Below are 21,865 nucleotides of genomic sequence, written 5' to 3' on the forward strand. Positions count from 1 at the left end.
AGAGCCAGAGCTCTCAGCTCTGCACAGCTCCCCGCTAGGAGCCCACCTGCTCCCCTGGGCTTCACGCCTCCCCGCCAGGAACAAGAGGTAGCCACCCGGGCTTCTCACCTCCCTGCTCTCCGCCAGGAGCAAGGGGCTGCTTCTCAGCTCCCTGAGCAGGGATCTGGGACGGGGGGCAGCCAGGCTCTAGCTGGAGCCCACTGCCGCCCCAGGCTTTCTTGTCAATTTGGAGCCAACAGCTGATGTAAGTAACACAGTGTCTACAGAGACATTGCGTAGCCATAACTATACTAACATAAGCCCTATGCCTCTCATGGAGGTAGAGATATTATGTCGGTGTAGTAGGGCACTAAGGCTATGTCTACGCTACTGCGGTAAGTCAACCTACTCTACACAATTCCCACTGCGTGAATAACCTTAGGTCGAGTTACCGCGGGGTCTACACTGTTGGGGGTAGACGGCAGAAACTCTCCCGTCGACTTACCTCACTCTTCTCATCAGAGGTAGAGTACAGGGGTCGACTGGACAGCGATCACCTGTCGATTTGGCAGATCTTCACTAGACCTGCTAAATCGACTGCTGGTGGATCGATCTCAGAATGTCAATCCTGGCTGTAGCGTAGATGTAGCCTTACATCGGCGGGAGCAAGGCTGTTGTGTGTACACTGACATAATTAGGTCGAGGTAAGCTGCCTTACGTCAACCTAACTCTGTTAAGTAGACCAAGCCTTAATGACAGTGCAGGATCTTGCTGATAGACTCATAGTCCCAGGGTGTGCAAAACAAAAATCTACAGTTTACGTTGTGTCCATTTGTTATATTGTTTTATTTGTTTCTACCCTGCTGGAAATAACTAGACTGTAAACCCTTCTCCCTAGAAACTCATAGCACTGGAGCAAACCAACTGTGAAATCTTGAAGAGCCCCACCAGTATTTCCCCCCTGTTGCTTTTATTAGAGAAAAGAGAAAAAATATTGTTTCAGTTTGTATATACATCTCCCTGCACGGGGGCAATGGGAATTCTGATTCAACAGGATGGAGAGTGTAAGCTGCTGAAGTGGATCAGCAGATTCACTAACATAAGAACTGTCCTTCACTCAGGATATTTACCTCCTCAACGTTTTATTCTGGAAGTTTCAGAGTGTGCTGGCTACAATACACAAATGAAAATAAATAGGCTAATCCTGTAATAATTAGGCATGGAATTCTGCTGTCTCCAAGTGGACTCTGCCATCGCAAAGGGCTATCCTCTGAGTAGCACCATAAATTGCTGATTTTACAGGTTTCTGTAAAATTCCTTCTCAGTGCCTAATTGGGCTTTAGGTCTCAAGCTCTAGTAATGAAGGAGAGCAAAACAAATACATAATTTGTCGGTGTGGGGGCCAAACCAAATGAATAATAAAAAAATTCAGTTTGTTTTGAACCAAAACTGATATTTTTGAGATTTTCTTCACCAAAAGTAAAATGAAGGGAAAAAAAGTTTTAGATAACAATTCCCTGAAATGAAAAATTAGAATGAAACAAAGTTTTTTTTGTTTGGTTTCATTTAGTTTTTGGGGTGTTTTTGGATCCAAAATTAAATTTATTCCATTTTTTGTTTTGGGCAGTTTTTATCCTTTTTTATTGTTTTTTAGATTTTTTAAAAAAATAAAGATAGCTAAATATCAAAACGTAATGTTTCAAAATGAAAAGTTAAAATGTTTCTTTTCAAAATGGATTTTCTTTTGGGGAAAAAATATTCCATTTTTTTCTGCTGAAACTATTTGCCAAATTCATAGTTTGTGAATAGTTTCAGTGCCTGGGGAAAAAAATAATTTTTTGGTAAATTTGCTATTCGCTGAATTTTTTTTTTTGCCCAGCTTTATTTATTACTGCATGAAATCTACAGAGGGAACAAAATCCCTTCTTATTGGAACTCAAGTGGGGTCTCTATACTGTGTCAGAGAGAGTCAGAGTCCCAGCTCATGGCTTTGCCTTGTCTTTCATATAAGGCATGAACCCAAAGCCTTGACCATTTGTGGTCATTAAGGATCCCTCACACTTTTCTCAAGTGGAAAAGTCTTAATCATAGAAATGTAGGGCTGGAAGGGACCCCGAGAAGTCAACAAGTCCAACCCTCTGCACTGAAACAGGACCATGTAAATCTAGACTATCCCCGACAGGTGTTTGTCCAACCTCTTCTTAAAAACCTCCAGTGAAGGGGATTCCACGACCTCCCTTGGAAGCCTGTTCCAGAGCTTAACTCCCTTTATAGTTAGAAAGATTTTCCTAATATCTAATGTAAATCTCCCTTGCTGCAGATTAAGCCCATGGCTTCTTGTCCTACCTTCAGTGGACATAGAGAACAATTAATTGATCACCATCCTTATTATAACAGCCTTTAACGTATTTAAAGACTGGTATTACGCCCCCCTCAAGCTTCTTTTCTCAAGACTAAACATGCCCAGTTTTTTAATCTTTCCTCATGTGGCAGGTTTTCTAAACCTTTTATCATTTTTTGTTGCTCTCCTCTGGACTCTCTCCAATTTGTCCACCTCTTTTCTAAAGTGTGGCACCCAGAGTTGGACACTCCAGTACTCCAGCTGAGCTCTCATTAGTGCCAAGTAGAACAGGACAATTATTTCCTGTATCTTACATATAACATGCCTGTTAATACACCCCAGAATGATATTAGTCATTTTTGCAGCTGCATCACATTGTCATTTCTTATTCAATTTGTGATCCCCTATAACCTCCAGATCCCTTTCAGCAGAACTACCATTGAACGAGTTATTCCTCATTTTGTAGTTGTGTATTTGATTTTTCCTTCTTAAGTGAAGTACTTTGTACTTATCTTCATTGAATTTCATCATGTTGAATTCAGAACTTCAAAATTTGTCAAGGTCGTTTTGAATACTAACCATGTCCTCCAAAGTGCTTGCAATCCCTCCAGATTTGGTGCTCATCTGCAGATTATATAAGCATACCCTCCACTCCATTAACCAAGTCATTAATGAAAATATTAATTACTACTGGACCCAGGACTGACTCCTACAGGACGCCACGAGATACGTCCTCCCAGTTTGACAGTGAGCCATAGATAACTACTCTTTGAGTATGGTCTTTCAATCAGTTGTGTACCCACCATATAGTAATTTCCTCTAGACCACATTTCCCTAGTTTGTTTATGAGAATGACATGTGGGACTGTGTCAAAATCCTTACTAAAATCAAGATCATTGAATCATAGAATCATAGAATATCAGGGTTGGAAGGGACCCCAGAAGGTCATCTAGTCCAACCCCTTGCTCGAAGCAGGACCAATTCCCAGTTAAATCATCCCAGCCAGGGCTTTGTCAAGCCTGACCTTAAAAACCTCTAAGGAAGGAGATTCTACCACCTCCCTAGGTAACGCATTCCAGTGTTTCACCACCCTCTTAGTGAAAAAGTTTTTCCTAATATCCAATCTAAACCTCCCCCACTGCAACTTGAGACCATTACTCCTCGTTCTGTCATCTGCTACCATTGAGAACAGTCTAGAGCCATCCTCTTTGGAACCCCCTTTCAGATAGTTGAAAGCAACTATCAAATCCCCCCTCATTCTTCTCTTCTGCAGGCTAAACAATCCCAGCTCCCTCAGCCTCTCCTCATAAGTCATGTGTTCCAGTCCCCTAATCATTTTTGTTGCCCTTCGCTGGACTCTCTCCAATTTATCCACATCCTTCTTGAAGTGTGGGGCCCAAAACTGGACACAGTACTCCAGATGAGGCCTCACCAATGTCGAATAGAGGGGAACGATCACGTCCCTCGATCTGCTCGCTATGCCCCTACTTATACATCCCAAAATGCCATTGGCCTTCTTGGCAACAAGGGCACAGTGCTGACTCATATCCAGCTTTTCGTCCACTGTCACCCCTAGGTCCTTTTCCGCAGAACTGCTGCCTAGCCATTCGGTCCCTAGTCTGTAGCTGTGCATTGGGTTCTTCCGTCCTAAGTGCAGGACCCTGCACTTATCCTTATTGAACCTCATCAGATTTCTTTTGGCCCAATCCTCCAATTTGTCTAGGTCTTTCTGTATCCTATCCCTCCCCTCCAGCATATCTACAACTCCTCCCAGTTTAGTATCATCTGCAAATTTACTGAGAGTGCAATCCACACCATCCTCCAGATCATTTATGAAGATATTGAACAAAACCGGCCCCAGGACCGACCCGTGGGGTACTCCACTTGATACCAGCTGCCAACTAGATATGGATATATGACATCTACTGCTTCCTCCCTGTCCACTAAGCCAGTAACCCTGGCAAAGAAGGAAATTAGGTTGATTTGGAATGCTGGCTATTCCTTATAACCCTATTATCATCCAAGTGCTTACAAATTGATTGTTTAACAATTTGTTCCAGTATTTTTCCGGGTATTGAAGTTAGACTGACTGATCTATAATTCCCCGGGTCCTCTTTGTTAATGATAGATACTATGGTTGCCATTTTCCAGTCTTCTAGGAACTTACCAGTCCTCCAGGATTTCTTGAAGATAATGGTTAACAGTTCCAACATTGCTTCAGCAAGTTTCTTAAGTACCCTAGGATGAATGTCATCAGGCCCTGCCAACTTGAATACATTTAACTTATTTAAATATTCTTTAACCTGTTGTCATAAATATAAAGGGAAGTATAAACACCTTTAAAATCCCTCCTGGCCAGAGGAAAAACCCTTTCATCTGTAAAGGGTTAAGAAGCTAGGATAACCTCGCTGGCACCTGACCAAAATGACCAATGAGGAGACAAGATACTTTCAAAAGCTGGGGGAGGGAGAAACAAAGCCTCTCTCTCTCTCTCTCTGTCTGTGTGATGCTTTTGCTGGGGACAGAACAGGAATGGAGTCTTAGAACTTAGTAAGTAATCTAGCTAGATACGCGTTATATTCTGATTTCTTTAAATGGCTGAGAAAATAAGCTGTGCTGAATGGAATGGATATTCCTGTTTTTGTGTCTTTTTGTAACTTAAGGTTTTGCCTAGAGGGATTCTCTATGTTTTAGATCTAATTACCCTGTAAGGTATTTACCATCCTGATTTTACAGAGGTGATTCTTTTACTTTTTCTTCTATTAAAATTCTTCTTTTAAGAAACTGAATGCTTTTTCATTGTTCTTAAGATCCAAGGGTTTGGGTCTGTGTTCACCTATGCAAATTGGTGAGGATTTTTATCAAACCTTCCCCAGGAAAGGGGGTGTAAGATTTGGGAGAATTATGGGGGGGGAAAGACATTTCCAAATGGACTCGTTCCCAGTAACAGGTGTTAGACGTTTGGTGGTGGCAGCGAAAGTCCAAGGGCAAAAGGAAAAATAATTTGTACCTTGGGGAAGGTTTAACCTAAGATGGTAAAAATAAGCATAAGGGGGTTTTCATGCAGGTCCCCACATCTGTACCCTAGAGTTCAGAGTGGGGAAGGAACCTTGATACCTGTTCTTCCCCTATTTTGGCTTGCGTTCCTTATCCCTTGTTAGTATTAATTGTATGTAGTATCTGGTCACCATTACCCTTTCTACTGGAGTCTGAAGGAAAATTAAGGCCTTAAACATTTCAGCTTTCTTGATGTCATCAGTTAGTGGCTCTCCTTCCACACTAAGTGGAGGATCTACACTTGCTTTTGTCTTTCTCTTGCTCCCAATGTATTTATAGAATCTTATTGCCTTTTCTGTCCCTTGCTAGGTGTAAATCATTTTGCGCCTTAGTCTTTCTGATTTTGTTGCTACACATGAGTGCTATTCTTTTGTACTCCTCCTTAGCAATTGGTTCATGTTTCCACTTTTTGTAGGATTCCATTTTGATTTTCAGGTCATTAAAGAGCTCCTGGTGGAGCCATATTGGCCTCTTACCATTCTTCCTATCTTTCCTTCTGTCATAAATATAAAGGGAAAAATAACCACCTTTCTGTATACAGTGCTATAAAATCCCTCCTGGCCAGAGGCAACATCCTGTTACCTGTAAAGGGTTAAGAAGCTCAGCTAACCTGGCTGGCACCTGACCCAAAGGACCAATAAGGGAACAAGATACTTTCAAATCTTGGGGAGGGGGAAGGGGGAAGGCTTTTGTTTACGTGTTTGTTTTCTCTTGGGACTGAGAGAGGCCAGACAGAAATCCATCTTCTCCAACCCCTCCTAATCCAAGTCTCCAATATTGCAACCAATATACGTAAATCAGGCAAGGTGGATTAGTTTATCTTTTGTTTTATGTGAATTTTCCCTGTGTTAAGAGGGAGGTTTATTCACGTTTTCTGTAACTTTAAGGTTTTGCCCAGAGGGGGATCCTCTGTGTTTTGAATCTGAATACCCTGTGAAGTATTTTCCATCCTGATTTTACAGAGGTGATTCTTTTATCTTTTCTTTAATTAAAATTCTTCTTTTAAGAACCTGATTGATTTTTCCATTGTTCTTAAGATCCAAGGGTTTGGGTCTGTGTTCACCTGTACAAATTGGTGAGGATTCTTATCAAGTCTTCCCCAGGAAAGGGGGTGTAGGACTTGGGCGGATATTTTGGGGAAAGACGTCTCCAAGTGGTCTCTTTCCATGTTCTTTGTTTAAAACGCTTGGTGGTGGCAGCATACTGTTCAAGGACAAGGCAAAGTTTGTACCTTGGGGAAGTTTTTAACCTAAGCTGGTAAAAATAAGCTTAGGGGGTCTTACATGCAAGTCCCCACATCTGTACCCTAGAGTTCAGAGTGGGGAAGGAACCCTGACACCTTCGCATCAGGATAGTTTTCAGTTGTCTCTTGAATATTGTCTCTCTGAGAAATTACAAGGTCATTTGAACTTCTTTTTCCCTTAGTTTTCTTCCCATAGGACCTCACCTATCAGTTCTCGCAGTTTGTTAAAATCTGCTTTTTTGAACTCCATTGTCTTTATTCTGCTGCTCTCATGCCTTCTTTTCCTAAGAATCATGAAATCTATCATTTCATGATCACTTTCACCCAAATTGCCTTCCACCTTCAGATTCGTTACCAATTCCTCCCAGTAGGTCAGAATCAATTTAAAATGGCTGTTCCCCGGGTTACTTCCTCCACTTTCTGGAACAAAAAAGTTGTCTCCAATACATTTCAAGAACTCTATCGTCCAGACTGCGTAATGCCATCTTCCCTACCTAAATCGCCTCCTGTAATTTATTAAATCTGTTAAAAGACTTTGCCTTTCCCCGCTCACCAATTTATATTTTTAATCTGAAAAATAAAGGGGGAGGGGAAAAGGATTATTTGGAGAAGGAAGCAATGACAGGTGTAAGGAATGGCTCTAATATATCATGTCCTATTCCCCCTGAGTTGTCAAAAACAACAGTGGTTGAAGATGCTCATTTTAATGATATAAATAAATAAAACAAAGATTAAATTTCTCCTCCGTTGCAGCTGCTGCCCATTTGAACAGTCACACACAGACAAAAAGAAATACAGTTCTTTGCCCTTACATCGCACTTTCTGTTTTAGGAGCCAATCTGCTAGATCAGGGGTTCTCAAACTGTGGGTCAGGACCCCAAAGTGGATAGCAACCCCATTTTAATGGAGTTGCCAAGGCAGGTATTAGACTTGCTGGGGCCTGGGGCCAAAGCTGTGCCCGCCCCCATCCAGGGCGATGGAGCTCTGGCTTCGGCTTTGGCCTTCCCTGCCAGGGCAGCAGGGCTCGGATTTTGGCCCCCCCAGCACAGGGCAGTGGGGCTCAGGTGGGCTCTGGTCCCCTCTTCTGGGGTCACGTAGTAATTTTTGTTGTCAAAAGGGGGTCGCGGTGCAATGAAGTTTGAGAACCCCTGTGTTAGATGAACATTAACGAATTAAGGCTTGACAACATCTGCGAGGTACACAAATGTCCTCATTTTTTCAGATGAGGAAACCGAGGTGCAGGAATACTGACCACTGATTTAAGGTGCTTCAGTTTTTGAAAGCCAAACTTTGGCTTGTTGTGGGTCCTTGGTACTTATGAAAAATAGGCCTAGAGGTGGGCATCCAAAACCACTGATGAGTTTTGAACATTTTGGCCTATGTGCCTTCCTCAAGGCTATACAGGAAATCTGTGGCAAAACTAGAAAAAGAACAATAGTCTCCTAACTAATCTGTGCCTAACCGTAAGACCATCCTTCCTGGATCTTCTTCCTCATGCCCTATTTGATTACCAAGGATAAATCCTCACTCATCCTCCTTCCTGTTCTTCCCCTCTCATGGAGGCCTCTCATCACTGTTTGAAGCACAGTACTGTGAACCAGGTATTTGTCTTAGTGAACAATGAATGACCCATCGTGTGCATTAAAAAAAAAAAAACAGTAAAAAGAAATTAGAGCTGATCGTCCTCACTTTGACACTGCACTTATTTACAGCCGTTTGGCTCTGTTGACTTCAGTGGTGTTACTCCTGACTTGTGAGTGAGAGAAGATCCTAACCAGAGAGAATTTTTTCTTCTTTGTAAAACAGACATAATTTAAGATCCTACCAAAAAAGGCTTAGTAAACTTTATGTAACATTTGAAACCAGAGTCACATCTATACAGAACAGTCCAATTTCCTGTTACAATGCCATACACAGATATCAGACAAACACTTCCCCTGTTCAATTAAAACATGAGGAATGCAGGCCAGCCTACAGATTTAATCTGCCAACAGGCACCATACCTTGCAAATCTCTGATAATCCTCTGTAGCTGGCTTTCTCCACTAGTTGCTGCCATCATGAAAACCAAAGGAGATGCAAGCCCACGCTGTTAAACTCTTCACCCAGCTAGACAAAAAAAAGCAGAGTTCACATCCTTGATGACCATTCAGTTGGAGGAGATTAGTTTCCTTTGTGGCATCTGCAATTCTAAAGAAGAAAATCTATTTATATATAATCTGGTACAAACAGCACATGTGCACACGCGTACACACACACACACACACACACTAACACATACACTGACTTAACTGTGGTGCTTTGGATTTTTAAATCACATTTAATAATGTTTCCATAGTGAGGTTTTTTCCTAATAACCCCGTTGTACTATTTTCTTTTTAATTTAACCTTCCCTGTCTCCCCTTTTCAAATTTAGCAAAATCAATTTTGACAAATTTTCATTCCCCCATTGGAGCTATGACACAAGCTAGTTTCACTGTCTAGTCCAAGCTAGGATTCTATATAGTTAATCCTTTGATCCTGAGTGAAGTTCTGATAACGCGAGAGCGTTCCAACAGGAGCTCTATGCAGTACCTTTTCTATATGGAACACAGAACAGTGTTACAAGCACATTTCCTTCACTCCAGAAAGCAGCAACCTTACTAGCCAGAGTACCAAGAACGAACCTTAGCGTCCTAGAATGAGTATGGTCTAATTGTCTCCTCTGGGATCGGCGGATATTCCCATTCTGATTTGGTCAATTCACTGTTTTACTTGAGTCATAAACCTCCAGATTATTTTCAAAACAGCCTGGTCTCCTCCCTCTTCTTAATACTCACAGTTTCCAGTACCACATTATTTTAAGGTATGTTACAGCACCCCTAGCTAGTACACTACTGTAGTTAGGGCCTATGGGGGGTTCCTATTCAGTTTTCAGCTCCAGTCACAACGGCAAGTTAATTCATAATAAATAATAATAATAGACAACCTTTGAGTAGCACTTCTCATTCACAGATTTCAAAATATTTTATAAAGATGGATAAACATTCAGAGCCAAATTCTCAAGTGCTCGATGCTCAGAATTGGGGGCAAATTTTCAAAAGAGCTCATCTCCCACTGAGGCACCTAATAAGGGGCAGATTTTCAAAAGCTCTGGGCACCCAGCAGCTCCTGTTGTGACACTTCTGGCCAGATTTTGAAAAGAGCTCAACACTCAAAATGCTGAGTCTGTTGAAAATCTGGCCCCACTTGTATATGTTTTAATACAAATATAACTGTTGGGTTATTTTATGTAACTGCGATAATCACAGTCTTTTCAAGCACTGGTGTGAGAAGATTAAATAGCTGCACACATCTCTTCCATTCTTTATATAACTATACAGACATACTCCAGTGGGTTTTGGGGAGAGACCAGATGAGTCATAGAGGTGACACTTTAAAACTTATGTGCCCACGTGCTGCTTTGCTGTGTACCTGTCACAACCAATCCTTGGCCTTTTTGACACAAAGTAAAAGTAATTAAAATAAACCTTAGCAAAGAGAGTGACAGACAAATAAATAAAAGGCTAAAATTGTTCTCTCAAGTGCACGACTCTTAATACCCAAATTTAGTCAATGTGCTGTTTTCCACTGCCATGCTTTGATGTCTATTGGTCGTGTTATTAGGCTGGGCTAGATCTCCCTGTCCTACGGAGCACACTTGTTTCTCTGAAGTCCCCAGCATTCACTTGCTGCTATATAAAAATTCAATAATAAATAATAATAATAATAATATTCAGAATACACATATACCTTTGCTATTTAAAAGCAGCCCTTGTTCTGAAGGCAACACACTGGATACAATGCCAACAATCAAAAAACAGAGTGAACTCTTCAGCGTGTGTGAATTGGAACAGTTGCACTGATGGAGCTATACCAATTGACACCTGTTGAGATTCTGGAACACCAGGTCTAATTCTGATGTCACACTGGTCATAAGCAGGAGTATCTCCATTGAATTCACTGGAGTAACACCAGCAAAAATCAATGCAAGATCGACCAGAACCAACTCCCCTGCTTTCTTTTGATACTGTATCTTTAGCCTCATGGTGTAATGATTCCTACCTTAATTCTGCTTAGGGGTTGCATACAATAACATCTCCATGTTTCTTGGTCACTGGTTGAGTTTGGTTATGGTCAACAAGATGATAAAGCATCCTGCATTAGAGAAGTTATCCCATATAATATAACAAACACAGCACCCTCCCCACTTCACCAGGCCACTTTACAGTTATGGTGCTGGGGCAGAAGGTGCTGCTGTGGGTGGTAAGTGCCCCCCTGGCAGGTTAGTATAGGGCACCCATTGAATTGGGAGGTTACATCCAGCCTTGGCACTGAGCACCCTTCTCGATTTCCCAGAGCAGCCACTGAATAAAAAGGGATGATCCTAGGAAAACCTGGACAGGTGGCGACCCTAGTCCCCACTCCTGCTGCTATGCAGGGACCAGGCAAAATCACAATCTCTGAGCTCGGGAAGCACAAAGGCCACATGAGACCATCATCTATAGCAGCACAAACCTCTGCAAAAAAGGTGCAGAGTGGAGGGTTTACATTATGACCGAGCACCCTCTACTGTGCAACAGCCCGGCAGGGGACAGCATACACTGAAATCTGTAATAGCGTAGCACCGTGGTGGCACTCAGTTGCGCTGAGTGGAGCTCCGGGAGGCATTGTACCTGTCATACTCCTGGCTCACCACCTCTCAGAGTCTGATCTGTGCAGAAAGGCCTCTGCAGGATTGGAGGAAGATGTTGTGGAGATATGTCTGGGTTCTGGGTCTCTGCTGCTCACAGACGCAGTGGGGATGATTCAACCCTGGCAGCTTTTGCAAGGAAAGACTGTACTTAAATTGCTTCTGCCTCGTTCCGCAATCTATAACATGGGGATAAATAGCACTTCTCTACCACAATGGGATGTTCTGAGAATATATACACTAAAGACTGTGAAGCACCCAGTGGGCCATCAAAGCATCTATGAGAGATTTAAAGGTCAGAAGGACCTTTATGATCGTCTAGACTGGTCTTCTGCATTACACAGGCTATAGTATTTCATCCAGAGTCTCACATCTTATTGTTTAGGATACAACCCACCCCACCTCTGTCTTGTTGCAAAAGTGTAAAATTATATGAAATGGGATCGGTGAAATATTAATAGATCATAACTTAATTATACAGCACACCCACACAACCTGCTTTGGTCACTTCAGCATTTATGCAAAACTCTGAGCTAGCTCCTCTCTAATGACACTGACGTTAATAGAAATCAATGGAACGACACCCATTTATACCAGCTGAAAAACTGGCACGTGATTTTCAAAGAGGGAGGTAAAGAAACTCATTGCTCTCTCCATACACTCACGTGGCATTGTCCAATGAGTCTGGGAGGAGGCCACATTTCTTGTCATCCCTTTTGAAATACGAGTGTGTGGGTGATTAAATCTGCTTTGTAGAGCAGAAGAGCTGTGAGATTAAATGGGGAAACAGATGGGCATCAGCCCAGACTCATCCACTGGAGAGAAGAAAGATTTACCCAAAGGAGAATTAAACAAAATAACAAAGAAAAGCAATGATTATAGGTCACTTAGAGTTTAACTGCACAGTAGCTATGGAAATTCACAGTATATTTTTTATGGGAAAACCACGCTCTGAAGACAGCTCCTTTATTCTCCTTCTCCCCAAATACCTCCCGCAAAAGATCAATGACATGATAGATAGTTAGCTACATAAATTATACAGGAGGGAGCGCTTTCATTACATAATACTGTTAAACCCCTTGGACAAAATTCATTGCTCGGGTATCCACTGAGGTGTCTTAGGCTAACGTTATTACATAGTCTATGCCTTGGGCATAGAGCAGCACAGGCGCCGGGGTACCTCGCCACACATTCCTTGCCAATATAATATGACCTTTAAGTATTCAACACCTGGTTACGATAGCACCCTGTATGAAAACCATGGGTAAGTGAAGATACGCTAGGGCCCAATCCTACAACCCTTACTGCTGTAGTCCCATTGATTTTAAAGGTCCTGCCCCCTTGAAGAAAGTGAGCAAGGTTTGTCCCATAATAGAAGACAGTGACCGCTAACTGCAAAGCGCACTTTTGGAGGGTGACACAAGAAATCTAGCGACTGTTGCATAAATACACTAACAGCAGGCATGCATGAGTGAGCTACTAGAAATGCAGAAGAGTCACTGACCAGAAACCTCACTGCAATACTAAAGAATTAAAAAACTTTTGACATTCTATAACCTTCAGAAAGACTTTAACTTTTAAAAAAAAGTATTAAATATTTACACTGACACTACAAGAAGCATACAGTTCCAATGTATATTTCTGATATCCTGCCTCAGTTTGTATAGTATCATGACTGGTACGTTACTGGCTCATTTAGCTGCTATACTCACAAAAACTAATGACTGCTGTTTGCTGTGATTAAGAATTTGAGTAATATATATAGAGTAACATAACCCCTTTCACAGAAACATTTAAAAGGCCATTGTGCTTTATCATCACATCTTCTTGAACAAAGTTATAAACCTATGTGAGAAAATACCTACCCTCAATAGGACACATTCCGAATGAGAGGCAGCCTTAAGTCTGAATGTCAATGAAGAATTCCCAGAGCCTTAAAGTGTGGTTCCACTCTGAGAAGTGAAATATACCTTCTTACTGAACAAATCTTCTCCCGCTGTATTTCAGTCACTTGTATCTGCTAATCACAGTTATAAAAATAAGTTTTCAGTACTTTTCATGCTGGTTTAATATTTCATAGGCAAACCTGCTATGAGAGGGTGAGCTGAAGACCATTCTGGATTTTGCATACATCCTCCCCCTCCTGCCCTCTTATTCTAGGGCTCAGGTAGTATCACTGTCATAAATATAAAGGGAAGGGAAACCACCTTTCTGTATACAGTGCTATAAAATCCGTTGGCCAGAGGCAAAATCCTTTCACCTGTAAAGGGTTAAGAAGCTAAGGTAACCTCCTGGCACCTGACCCAAAATGGCCAATGAGGGGACAAGATTCTTTCAAATCTGGAGGGGGGGGAACAAAGGGTTTGGGCTGTCTGTGCAATGCTTTTGCCGGGAACAGATCACGAATGCAAGCCTTACAACTCCTGTAAAGTTAGTAAGTAATCTAGCTAGAAAATGTGTTAGATTTTCTTTTGTTTAATGGCCTGTAAAATAAGCTGCTCTGGAGGGAATGTATATTACTATTTTTGTGTCTTTTTGCAATTTAAGGTTTTGCCTAGAGGGATTCTCTATGTTTTGAATCTGATTACCCTGTAAGGTATTTACCATCCTGATTTTACAGAGGTGATTCTTTTACCTTTTCTTTAATTAAAATTCTTCTTTTAAGAACCTGATTGATTTTTCCATTGTTTTTAAGATCCAAGGGTTTGGGTCTGCTTTCACCTGTACCAATTGGTGAGGATATTATTATCAAGCCTTCCTCAGGAAAGAGGGTGTAGGGCTTGGGGGGATATTTTGGGGAAAGATGTCTCCCAGTGGTCTCTTTCCCTGTTCTTTGTTTAGAACGCTTGGTGGTGGCACCATACTGTTCAAGGACAAGGCAAAGTTCTTAAGATCCAAGGGTTTGGGTCTGCGTTCACCTGTACCAATTGGTGAGGATATTATCATCAAGCCTTCCTCAGGAAAGAGGGTGTAGGGCTTGGGGGGATATTTTGGGGAAAGAGTCTCCAAGTGGTCTCTTTCCCTGTTCTTTGTTTAGAACGCTTGGTGGTGTTCAAGGACAAGGCAAAGTTTGTACCTTGGGGAAGTTTTAACCTAAGCTGGTAAGAATACGCTTAGGGGGTCTTTCATGCTGGTCCCCACATCTGTACCCTAGAGTTTGGAGTGGGGAGGGAAACTTGGCAATCACTTATTTTATTTAAAAAGAAAAAAAAAAGATTTTGTAGAAAAATTGAACACATAAAAATCATGGCAAGCGAAATACCATAGCACAGGGGTGGCCAATCTGTGACCCTGGAGCCACTCACGGCTCTTCAGAAGTTAATATGCAGCTCCTTGTATAGGCACTGACTCCGGGGCTGGAGCTACAGGCGCCAACTTTCCAGTGTGCCAAGGGGTGCTCACTGCTCAACCCCCTGCTCTGCCCCAGGCCCCGCCCCCACTTCACCCCTTCCCGCCCCCTCCCGTGAGCCTGCTATGCCCTCGCTCCTCCCCCTCCCCCTCCCCTGCACGCCACGAAACAGCTGATTGGGAGGGAGCGGGAGGCACTGATCGGCGGGGCTGCCGATGGGCGAGAGGCGCTGGGAACAGGGGTGGGGGAGCTGCTGACATATTACTGTGGCTCTTTGGCAATGTACATTGGTAAATTCTGGCTCCTTCTCAGGCTCAGGTTGCCCACCCCTGCCAAAGGATATCAACACATGGTAACCAGATGAAGTATGCAAAAGTATAATTGTTATATAAAATCTTGGTAGAGGAATAGTAAGGTAATACCTTAGAACACTTTACATCTATTCTATTGGCCAGGATCTTGCATTCTAGGGAGAGCAGACACTTTGCAGAATAAGAAAACCACACAATTACATGATATAGTATAAACAATGAGGAGTCCTTGTGGCACCTTAGAGACTAACACATGTATTTAGGCATAAGCTTTCGTGGGTTAAAACCCACTTCATCAGATGCTTGGAGTGGAAAACACAGTAGAAGGTATATATACAGAGTACATGAAAAGATGGGAGTTGCCAGACCATGGTGGGGGGGGGTCAGTGCTAATGAGACAATTAACAGTAGAATACCAAGAGAGGAAAAATTACTTTTGTAGTGGTAATGAGGACGGCCCATTTTAAACAGTTGACAAGAAGGTGTGAGTAACAGTAGGAGGAAATTAGTTTTTGTAATGTCCCATCCACTCCCAGTCTTTATTCAGGCCTAATTTGATGGTGTCCAGTTCGCAAATTAATTCTGCAGTTTCTCGTTGGAGTCTGTTTGTGAATTTTTGCTGTTGAAGAATTGCCACTTTTAAGTCCGTTACTGAGTGACCAGAGAGATTGGCCAAACCGGACAGTCTCTACCCAAAAGAATAAATGGACATAAACCTGACATCAGGAATTATAACTAATTAAAAAACCAGTAGGAGAACACTTCAGTCTCCCTGATACCACACGAATGGATCTACTCCAGCATGAGTGCTGTGTCTCAGCAAGATCAATGAGATTTTGCATAATATCTAACCATGCATCCATCCACAGTATACATTTTTCCATTTTAAATGCTCCAATATAAAAATGTATGTAAACTACCTAACGTGCCTGCACAGAAGACTGGGGGTTTTTTTCCCACGTAAGTTGAGGATTTTTTGTTTTTAAACAAAAGATAAAGTACAACTGATTCAACAAGAATTAGGTGGGATGTAGTCTGTTATAAGACAATTTTTTAACATTCAGTGGGGGAGTGAAGTGGCAGGAAGGGCATGTGAAGCATAGAAAAAAAAATGAACCCATTTTTACTCAGCAACACTGGAACAAACAGGCCGGACACTCAAACGAAGATGCAGGTTAAAAGCTCTCCCATCAAAAAACAAACAGAACAGAGTTGATGCACTAGAAGGATGCTGCCATGATTTGGGGGTGCAGTGTTTTGCCCGTAATGCTCTTCGCACCAACAATGCTGAGGTGTAATGACCATTTCACGCAAACGGGGAGGCAAAGATGGACATGTGCTTATCTCACAAGGAGAGCACTGTTTCATAGGAGATATCACTATGAGAGAGATTGCACACTTGAGGAAGTAGTCAGTTAAAAGAGAAGAGGGCTCTTTTGCTGAAAGAAAATACAGTGATATCACTCTTAGCATACTTATCTGACCTTGTCTCTTCTGAGATGCCACCCCTGTTACTCTCCCAATGATGTAACCTCAACACCTTATTCATCCACTTCTCTAACCACCGTCTCTACACCTTTTTCTGCACCACCCCCTTTGCATAGAAGCCTTCCAGAGCTGCTGCTGCGCAAGGCCCTTTCCTTCTCCTCATTCCTCCTTCAGACCCACCTCTACCTGCATGTCAAGTCAAAGACATTTACCTACAAAAAATTGAATGATTTTCTCTTTATACTTCCATGTGCGCAAACCTTTGCTGAGTAACTATGTAATCTCATTGCTGGAAAACCTGCTCTTCCTCCCTTTTCTTCCGGCATGTGTTCTGATACCTCCTTCATCGAGTCATGTCTGAAATCAGCTTGCAAGCTCCCAAAGGAGGTGCGATTCCCTGCACAAGTGGAAGTGCACATGCTAGCTCTGCTCGAGCTAGCACCTAAAAATAGCAGTGTAGCCACAGCAACACAGACGGAGGCTCAGGCTAGTCACCTGAGTATATATCCAGAGGGTCAAGCAGACAGCCAGAGCCACTGCCCATACCACTGCAGCCACATAACTATTTTTAGCACACTAGCTTGAGCAGAGCTAGCATGTGTCTATCTACCCGTGCTGGGAATCACACATCCCAGCTGCTGTGTAGATATACCCCAATGCAGGAACCACGTCCCTGGAGCTATTCTAGTGATGGAGGCAATAAAGATAACTAACTAGAAAGATAAAGTATACAGCCTACATTTTTAAAGTGCCTAGTGATTTGGGGTGCCCAACCTGAAACAACCTGGGGGAGGGATAGCTCAGCGGTTTGAGCATTGGCCTGCTAAACCCAGGTTTGTGAGTTCAATCCTTGAAGGGGCCATTTAGGGATCTGGGGCAAAAATTGGGGATTGGTCCTTCTTTGAGCAGGGGGTTGGACTAGATGACCTCCTGAGGTCCCTTCCAACCCTGGTATTTTATGATTAAAGGGGACTGATTTCTAGAGGGCAGGTCCTCATCACCTACTGAAAAATCAGGCCCCTTTTAAGTGTGTAAAGTAGGGCTTCAAAAAAATGGAGACACCCAAAATCATTAGTCACTTTTGAGATTTTGGGCCTATTCTCTTGTGTGAGGAACCTCCCGTACTTTTGGATATTTTAATACAACATAAGTGCTAATAAATATTAATAACCATTGCCTCTATTTAGGAGAACTGTCCTTATTATGTTTTTTACCCAAATATATCCTCTGTCCACATGCTGTCCACCGAAAATCTCTTGTGATCCAGTGAATTTCAGTGGTACTAAAAGGGGGTGGGCGTATCCCTATTTACAGTTTTCAAATATTGGCAGATGAGTTCTTAGAAATGTCAGCATGCAGCTTTATATCACCTATACCACCAGGATTATGGCAGCGGGCAGGACATTATGGGCCCTCGCCCTTACTCTATACAAAACTCCCAATGGAATCAGTACCAAACGATAGTGAAAATATCACAGATTTGGACCCTGCATGTGGAAACCACTGCAGAGTATGAGTGGGGCAGGTAGAAGGCAATTGAATTAAATCAAGAACGGACAGATATGCAGAGAAAACCAGAACTGTTCCCACTGAGTGAACCATGCCATCGCAAGAGCTAGGGGATGAGCACCCCTCATGTTCTTCTTTCACCTCTCCACAGCTCCATCGGTTTGAGGTGATGCCTCAGGAAGTACTGACTGAGTTCTACTACAGTACCCTGTTTTACTGTAGCGGGCCTGTTTTGGCCCTCCATTTTGTTTGTTTGGGTTGCAAAATTAAGAACTTTAAAAAGCAATTTGGCTATGGGATCTCTACAAGCACGATCCTTTTTGAACAGACAGACACATACATAATAGAAGCCTGTATTAAGCCAGCCTGATCCTGTTGTTCAATGTGATACTGATCCAGTTTGTCAGCTGTCAAAAGGGAAGTTGCTTTTGGTAAACTAAGCAGGCTCGGTTGCTGCCGCTGCAGCATGGCATTGCATATCCCTTGCACTTTGCAGCAATAAGTGACGTTACCATGGTGCTTATACACTGCGGTGACTGGCATTCTATAAGTACCTTAGATTAGACAGATGGCAACCACAGCATATAGCAATGGCTGAAAAGATTAAATCAAAGACTATAAGACGCAAGATAAGATTGTGGGTGCAGCAAAAGCTTGCAAACACTGTTCCAGCTGAACAAATCATATTAGAGACCCTCATTTAGCAACCAAATTTTAGATTTCAGAGTAGCAGCCGTGTTAGTCTGTATCCACAAAAAGAACAGGAGTACTTGTGGCACCTTAGAGATTAACAAATTTATTAGAGCATAAGCTTTTGTGGGCTACATCCCACTTCAAACACCCCCCCCCCCCCGCCCTGTCCTGAGTTTTGCTATTCCTTTTTTTGTTATATTTTGAAAAAAATGTGGTGATTTAAATTATTCATCTGCAGGTTTTGCAGCCTAAAACAGCTGAGTTAGTGCACGAGACCCTAAAAATAAAAATTGACTACTAACAAAAGTGGAACTGCGAGAACTAGTCTATTTTCATTGTCCAAGAAAGGAGAAATGTAAAAAGTAAATAATAGTGAAAATTACACTGGATTTGAAAAATTCTCTCCATTTTAATCAACTAAGGAGTATTAGTTGATAAAGGCTAGGAGGGTCATAAAATTTTACCCAACAATGTCCCCTTAAAAAGATACTGTCAGCTTAAAAAATCTAATAAAAAAAATTACTCAAGTTACAAGTAGTTTTAGGTACTACCTTGCCCTGGAGTTTTACCATCACATTTGCTTGCATTTTTAATAGACTCCTCTCCTGAGTTGCTGTGGTAGGCCCTGATCCTGAATATACTTCTGTATGCAAGTAAGACTTTACACTATGGGCCAGATTCCCATTTACATTAAGGCCTCTTTATACACCTCTCAGGCAATGTAGATGTATTACACCCACTTTAAGGCCACTTTACACTGTCAGAATGGTTTATAAAGGGGCTTCTGTATAAATAAGATTCAGGTTTCATGGCTAACTGACTGGAGGAAAATATGCATTTGACAGCACTGAGTCTATGGTTGATTTCACAAAGTAAACCAACTGAAACATTTGAAATATATTTTTTCTCTAATCTTTTTTCAGTCATAGGAATCTTATTTAACAACAGTAAATAATTTTTTTTCATAACAGAACTATGATTTTTTTTAAGTGAAGGTGCCCCTTTAAGGATCTCTGGAAAACTGCAAGAAGGACATCTGGTACACAGTAATACATTTGTGTAATTAAACATTGTTCTTAAATCTGTTAAACTATAAATGCCCCCTTCAAGAGAGTTTATCTTCTCTGCTGCATATTCCATTTATGTACATGCAGAACTAAAAAACACACCTACAGTACAATTCACCAGGACCTGTGATGTTATATGGACAACACAAATTCAATTTTTGTGCACTGAAAGTTAATCACAATCTGTGGTGGTGAACTGATGGGTGGGATCAGAGTTGAAGAACTCAAGTATCCACTCTTTGTGCTCCTGAATAAGAAACATAGGGCCTGATATTCCAGATTTATACCAGTTTGAAAGGAGTAACTCGAAGACAGTCAATGGAGTTACAAGCCTGTTAAAACAGTGTGAGAGGAGAAAAGTGCAATGGATTCACCAGCCCTTTCTCCTTTTCTTATATGCAGCATTACTCCACCACATGCCGGCTGGCCAGAACAGAGTCTCTCTAGTCAAGAAGAATGCAAAGTGCATGCCAATAAAAACAGATCATAATTTCATAAACAAAAGTGATAGCTTTATACCTGTCTAACAGGTATGTGCAACAGGGTAAACAATAGTGGGAGTGCTGCACCTAAATCCTCAGACATTCTGGAGCGAGACCAGGCTGGCTTTGTGCAGACAAAATCCTCACTGTCAGCAGTAGATTTGCCTACACAAGGACTTCTGTGAATATTTAGGTCAGCATTTCATAAGTCGGGGGGGGGGGGAGGGGAGGATTCGTGTGCACATTTTCTACAAAATGTCCAAACAACATTGCTCCTCCAGAAAATTTGCAGAACTCTCCTCTAATGAGAAGATTATGAACAATCAAAGACAAGTTTACACTTTGGAGAAACACAGAACTTTTTCACAATTCTATTCGGGAGAAAGAGAGACATTGTTATTATTTCTGATGTCTATAGCATTTCACAGGCATGTAAAAACACTTCCCTGCCGTAAAGATCTTCCAATCCAAATATCGGTTACAATACTGGACTACTACAGAGAACGCCTCACACCGGGACGGAAAGAGAGCAAGACACCTCCGTGTGAACAAGGGGACCGAGAGGGAGACAGAAGCGGCAGCAAAGGAGAGTTGGTAGTGACAGAAGAATGATGACGGGAGGAAGGCAGGGGAAAGAAAGCTTGAGAGCTTTGACGTAGCATCCCGCATATTGCATGCTAATGGCCTGGGTGGCGTTTATTCTGCTTCCTGAAAAGGTTTAAACCCGGCATGAAAAACGACTGTCAGCTGCTCCCCCAGCTGTTTGTTGTTGGCTGGCTACGGAGGGAGGAATCTACCTGTTACACCACACGCTGGAAACTTGCTGGGAAACAGTCTCACACCCTTGCCAACTTGTGAGAGTCACAAGTGGGGAGGAGCGGGGAGGGAGAAGAGAGAGAGAGAGCAGGGCGCTGAAGGGAGCAGTGAAACCGACAGGGCCGGGAGAGAGTGTTTGGGAAGTTGCAGAGCGGGCGGCAGAGGGGCAAAGTTTTGCGGAATTGAAGGCATGCCCTTCACACACAGGGGCTCCGGCATGTGCACTCCAGGGGGTGGGGAGGGGTGTCTGCCTACACAAGGCAACAGCAACACACACACGCACAGCACGTCGGAAAGAGCCCCCCAGCAGCCAAGTGACCAAGTCAAAACAGAATGCAGTGACTGCTCCTGTCCCACAGAACGTAACCTGCAGAACTGAGCCTGCCTGGCCCTGCCAGCCCCTCTCCTGCCAGGCCCTGCCTCGCGCCCCCCAGCCAGGCCACTACCCGCGTGCGGGGGGGGGGGGCACTCTGTTTACACAGGGGAAAATAAGTATAGTCCACAGAGGGGAGAAAGTACATTACCTCCGCCTGGGCAGCCATTACATTGGAATACACTGAGGAGGTTTCACTACAACTCCCATGATTCCTCTGGCCTACATCTCCCATGAGTCCCTTGTCCCTCTTTAACCCTTTAATTGCACGGAGTAACAACAATGGTAATTTTCACTCCATGCATCTGAAGCAGGGGGGTTTTTTTTACCCACAGACGCTTATGCCCAAATACATCTGTTGGTCTTTAAGGTGCCACCGGACTCCTTGTTGTGTTTTGTTTTTTAACAATAGTGATAATCCCTACCTCTTATCTGATACAGTACTTT

General features: G+C 42.6%; 1 protein-coding gene across 7 annotated transcripts in view; it reads right to left on the bottom strand.

Moving 5' to 3' along the window:
• The window catches only part of FYCO1 (FYVE and coiled-coil domain autophagy adaptor 1), an 84,863-nt gene extending 63,235 nt beyond the window's left edge, over nt 1–21,628 (bottom strand). For 3 of the 7 annotated variants that reach the window (XM_073333171.2, XM_073333166.2, XM_073333173.2), the window contains exons 1-3: nt 21,570–21,628; nt 13,196–13,350; nt 8,624–8,809 (exon numbers count right to left, since the gene is read on the bottom strand). In XM_073333171.2, coding sequence (XP_073189272.2) covers nt 8,624–8,681 — 58 coding nt within the window. In that variant the 5' untranslated portion in view covers nt 8,682–8,809; nt 13,196–13,350; nt 21,570–21,628. The remainder of the gene's footprint in view (nt 1–8,623; nt 8,810–13,195; nt 13,351–21,569) is intronic. The other 4 variants (XM_073333169.2, XM_073333167.2, XM_073333170.2 and 1 more) reach the window with 4 other exon arrangements.
• Between the last annotated feature and the right edge of the window lie 237 nt (nt 21,629–21,865).

Source organism: Lepidochelys kempii, chromosome 2 (assembly GCF_965140285.1).
Source record: "Lepidochelys kempii isolate rLepKem1 chromosome 2, rLepKem1.hap1, whole genome shotgun sequence".
NCBI lineage: Eukaryota > Metazoa > Chordata > Testudines > Cheloniidae > Lepidochelys > Lepidochelys kempii.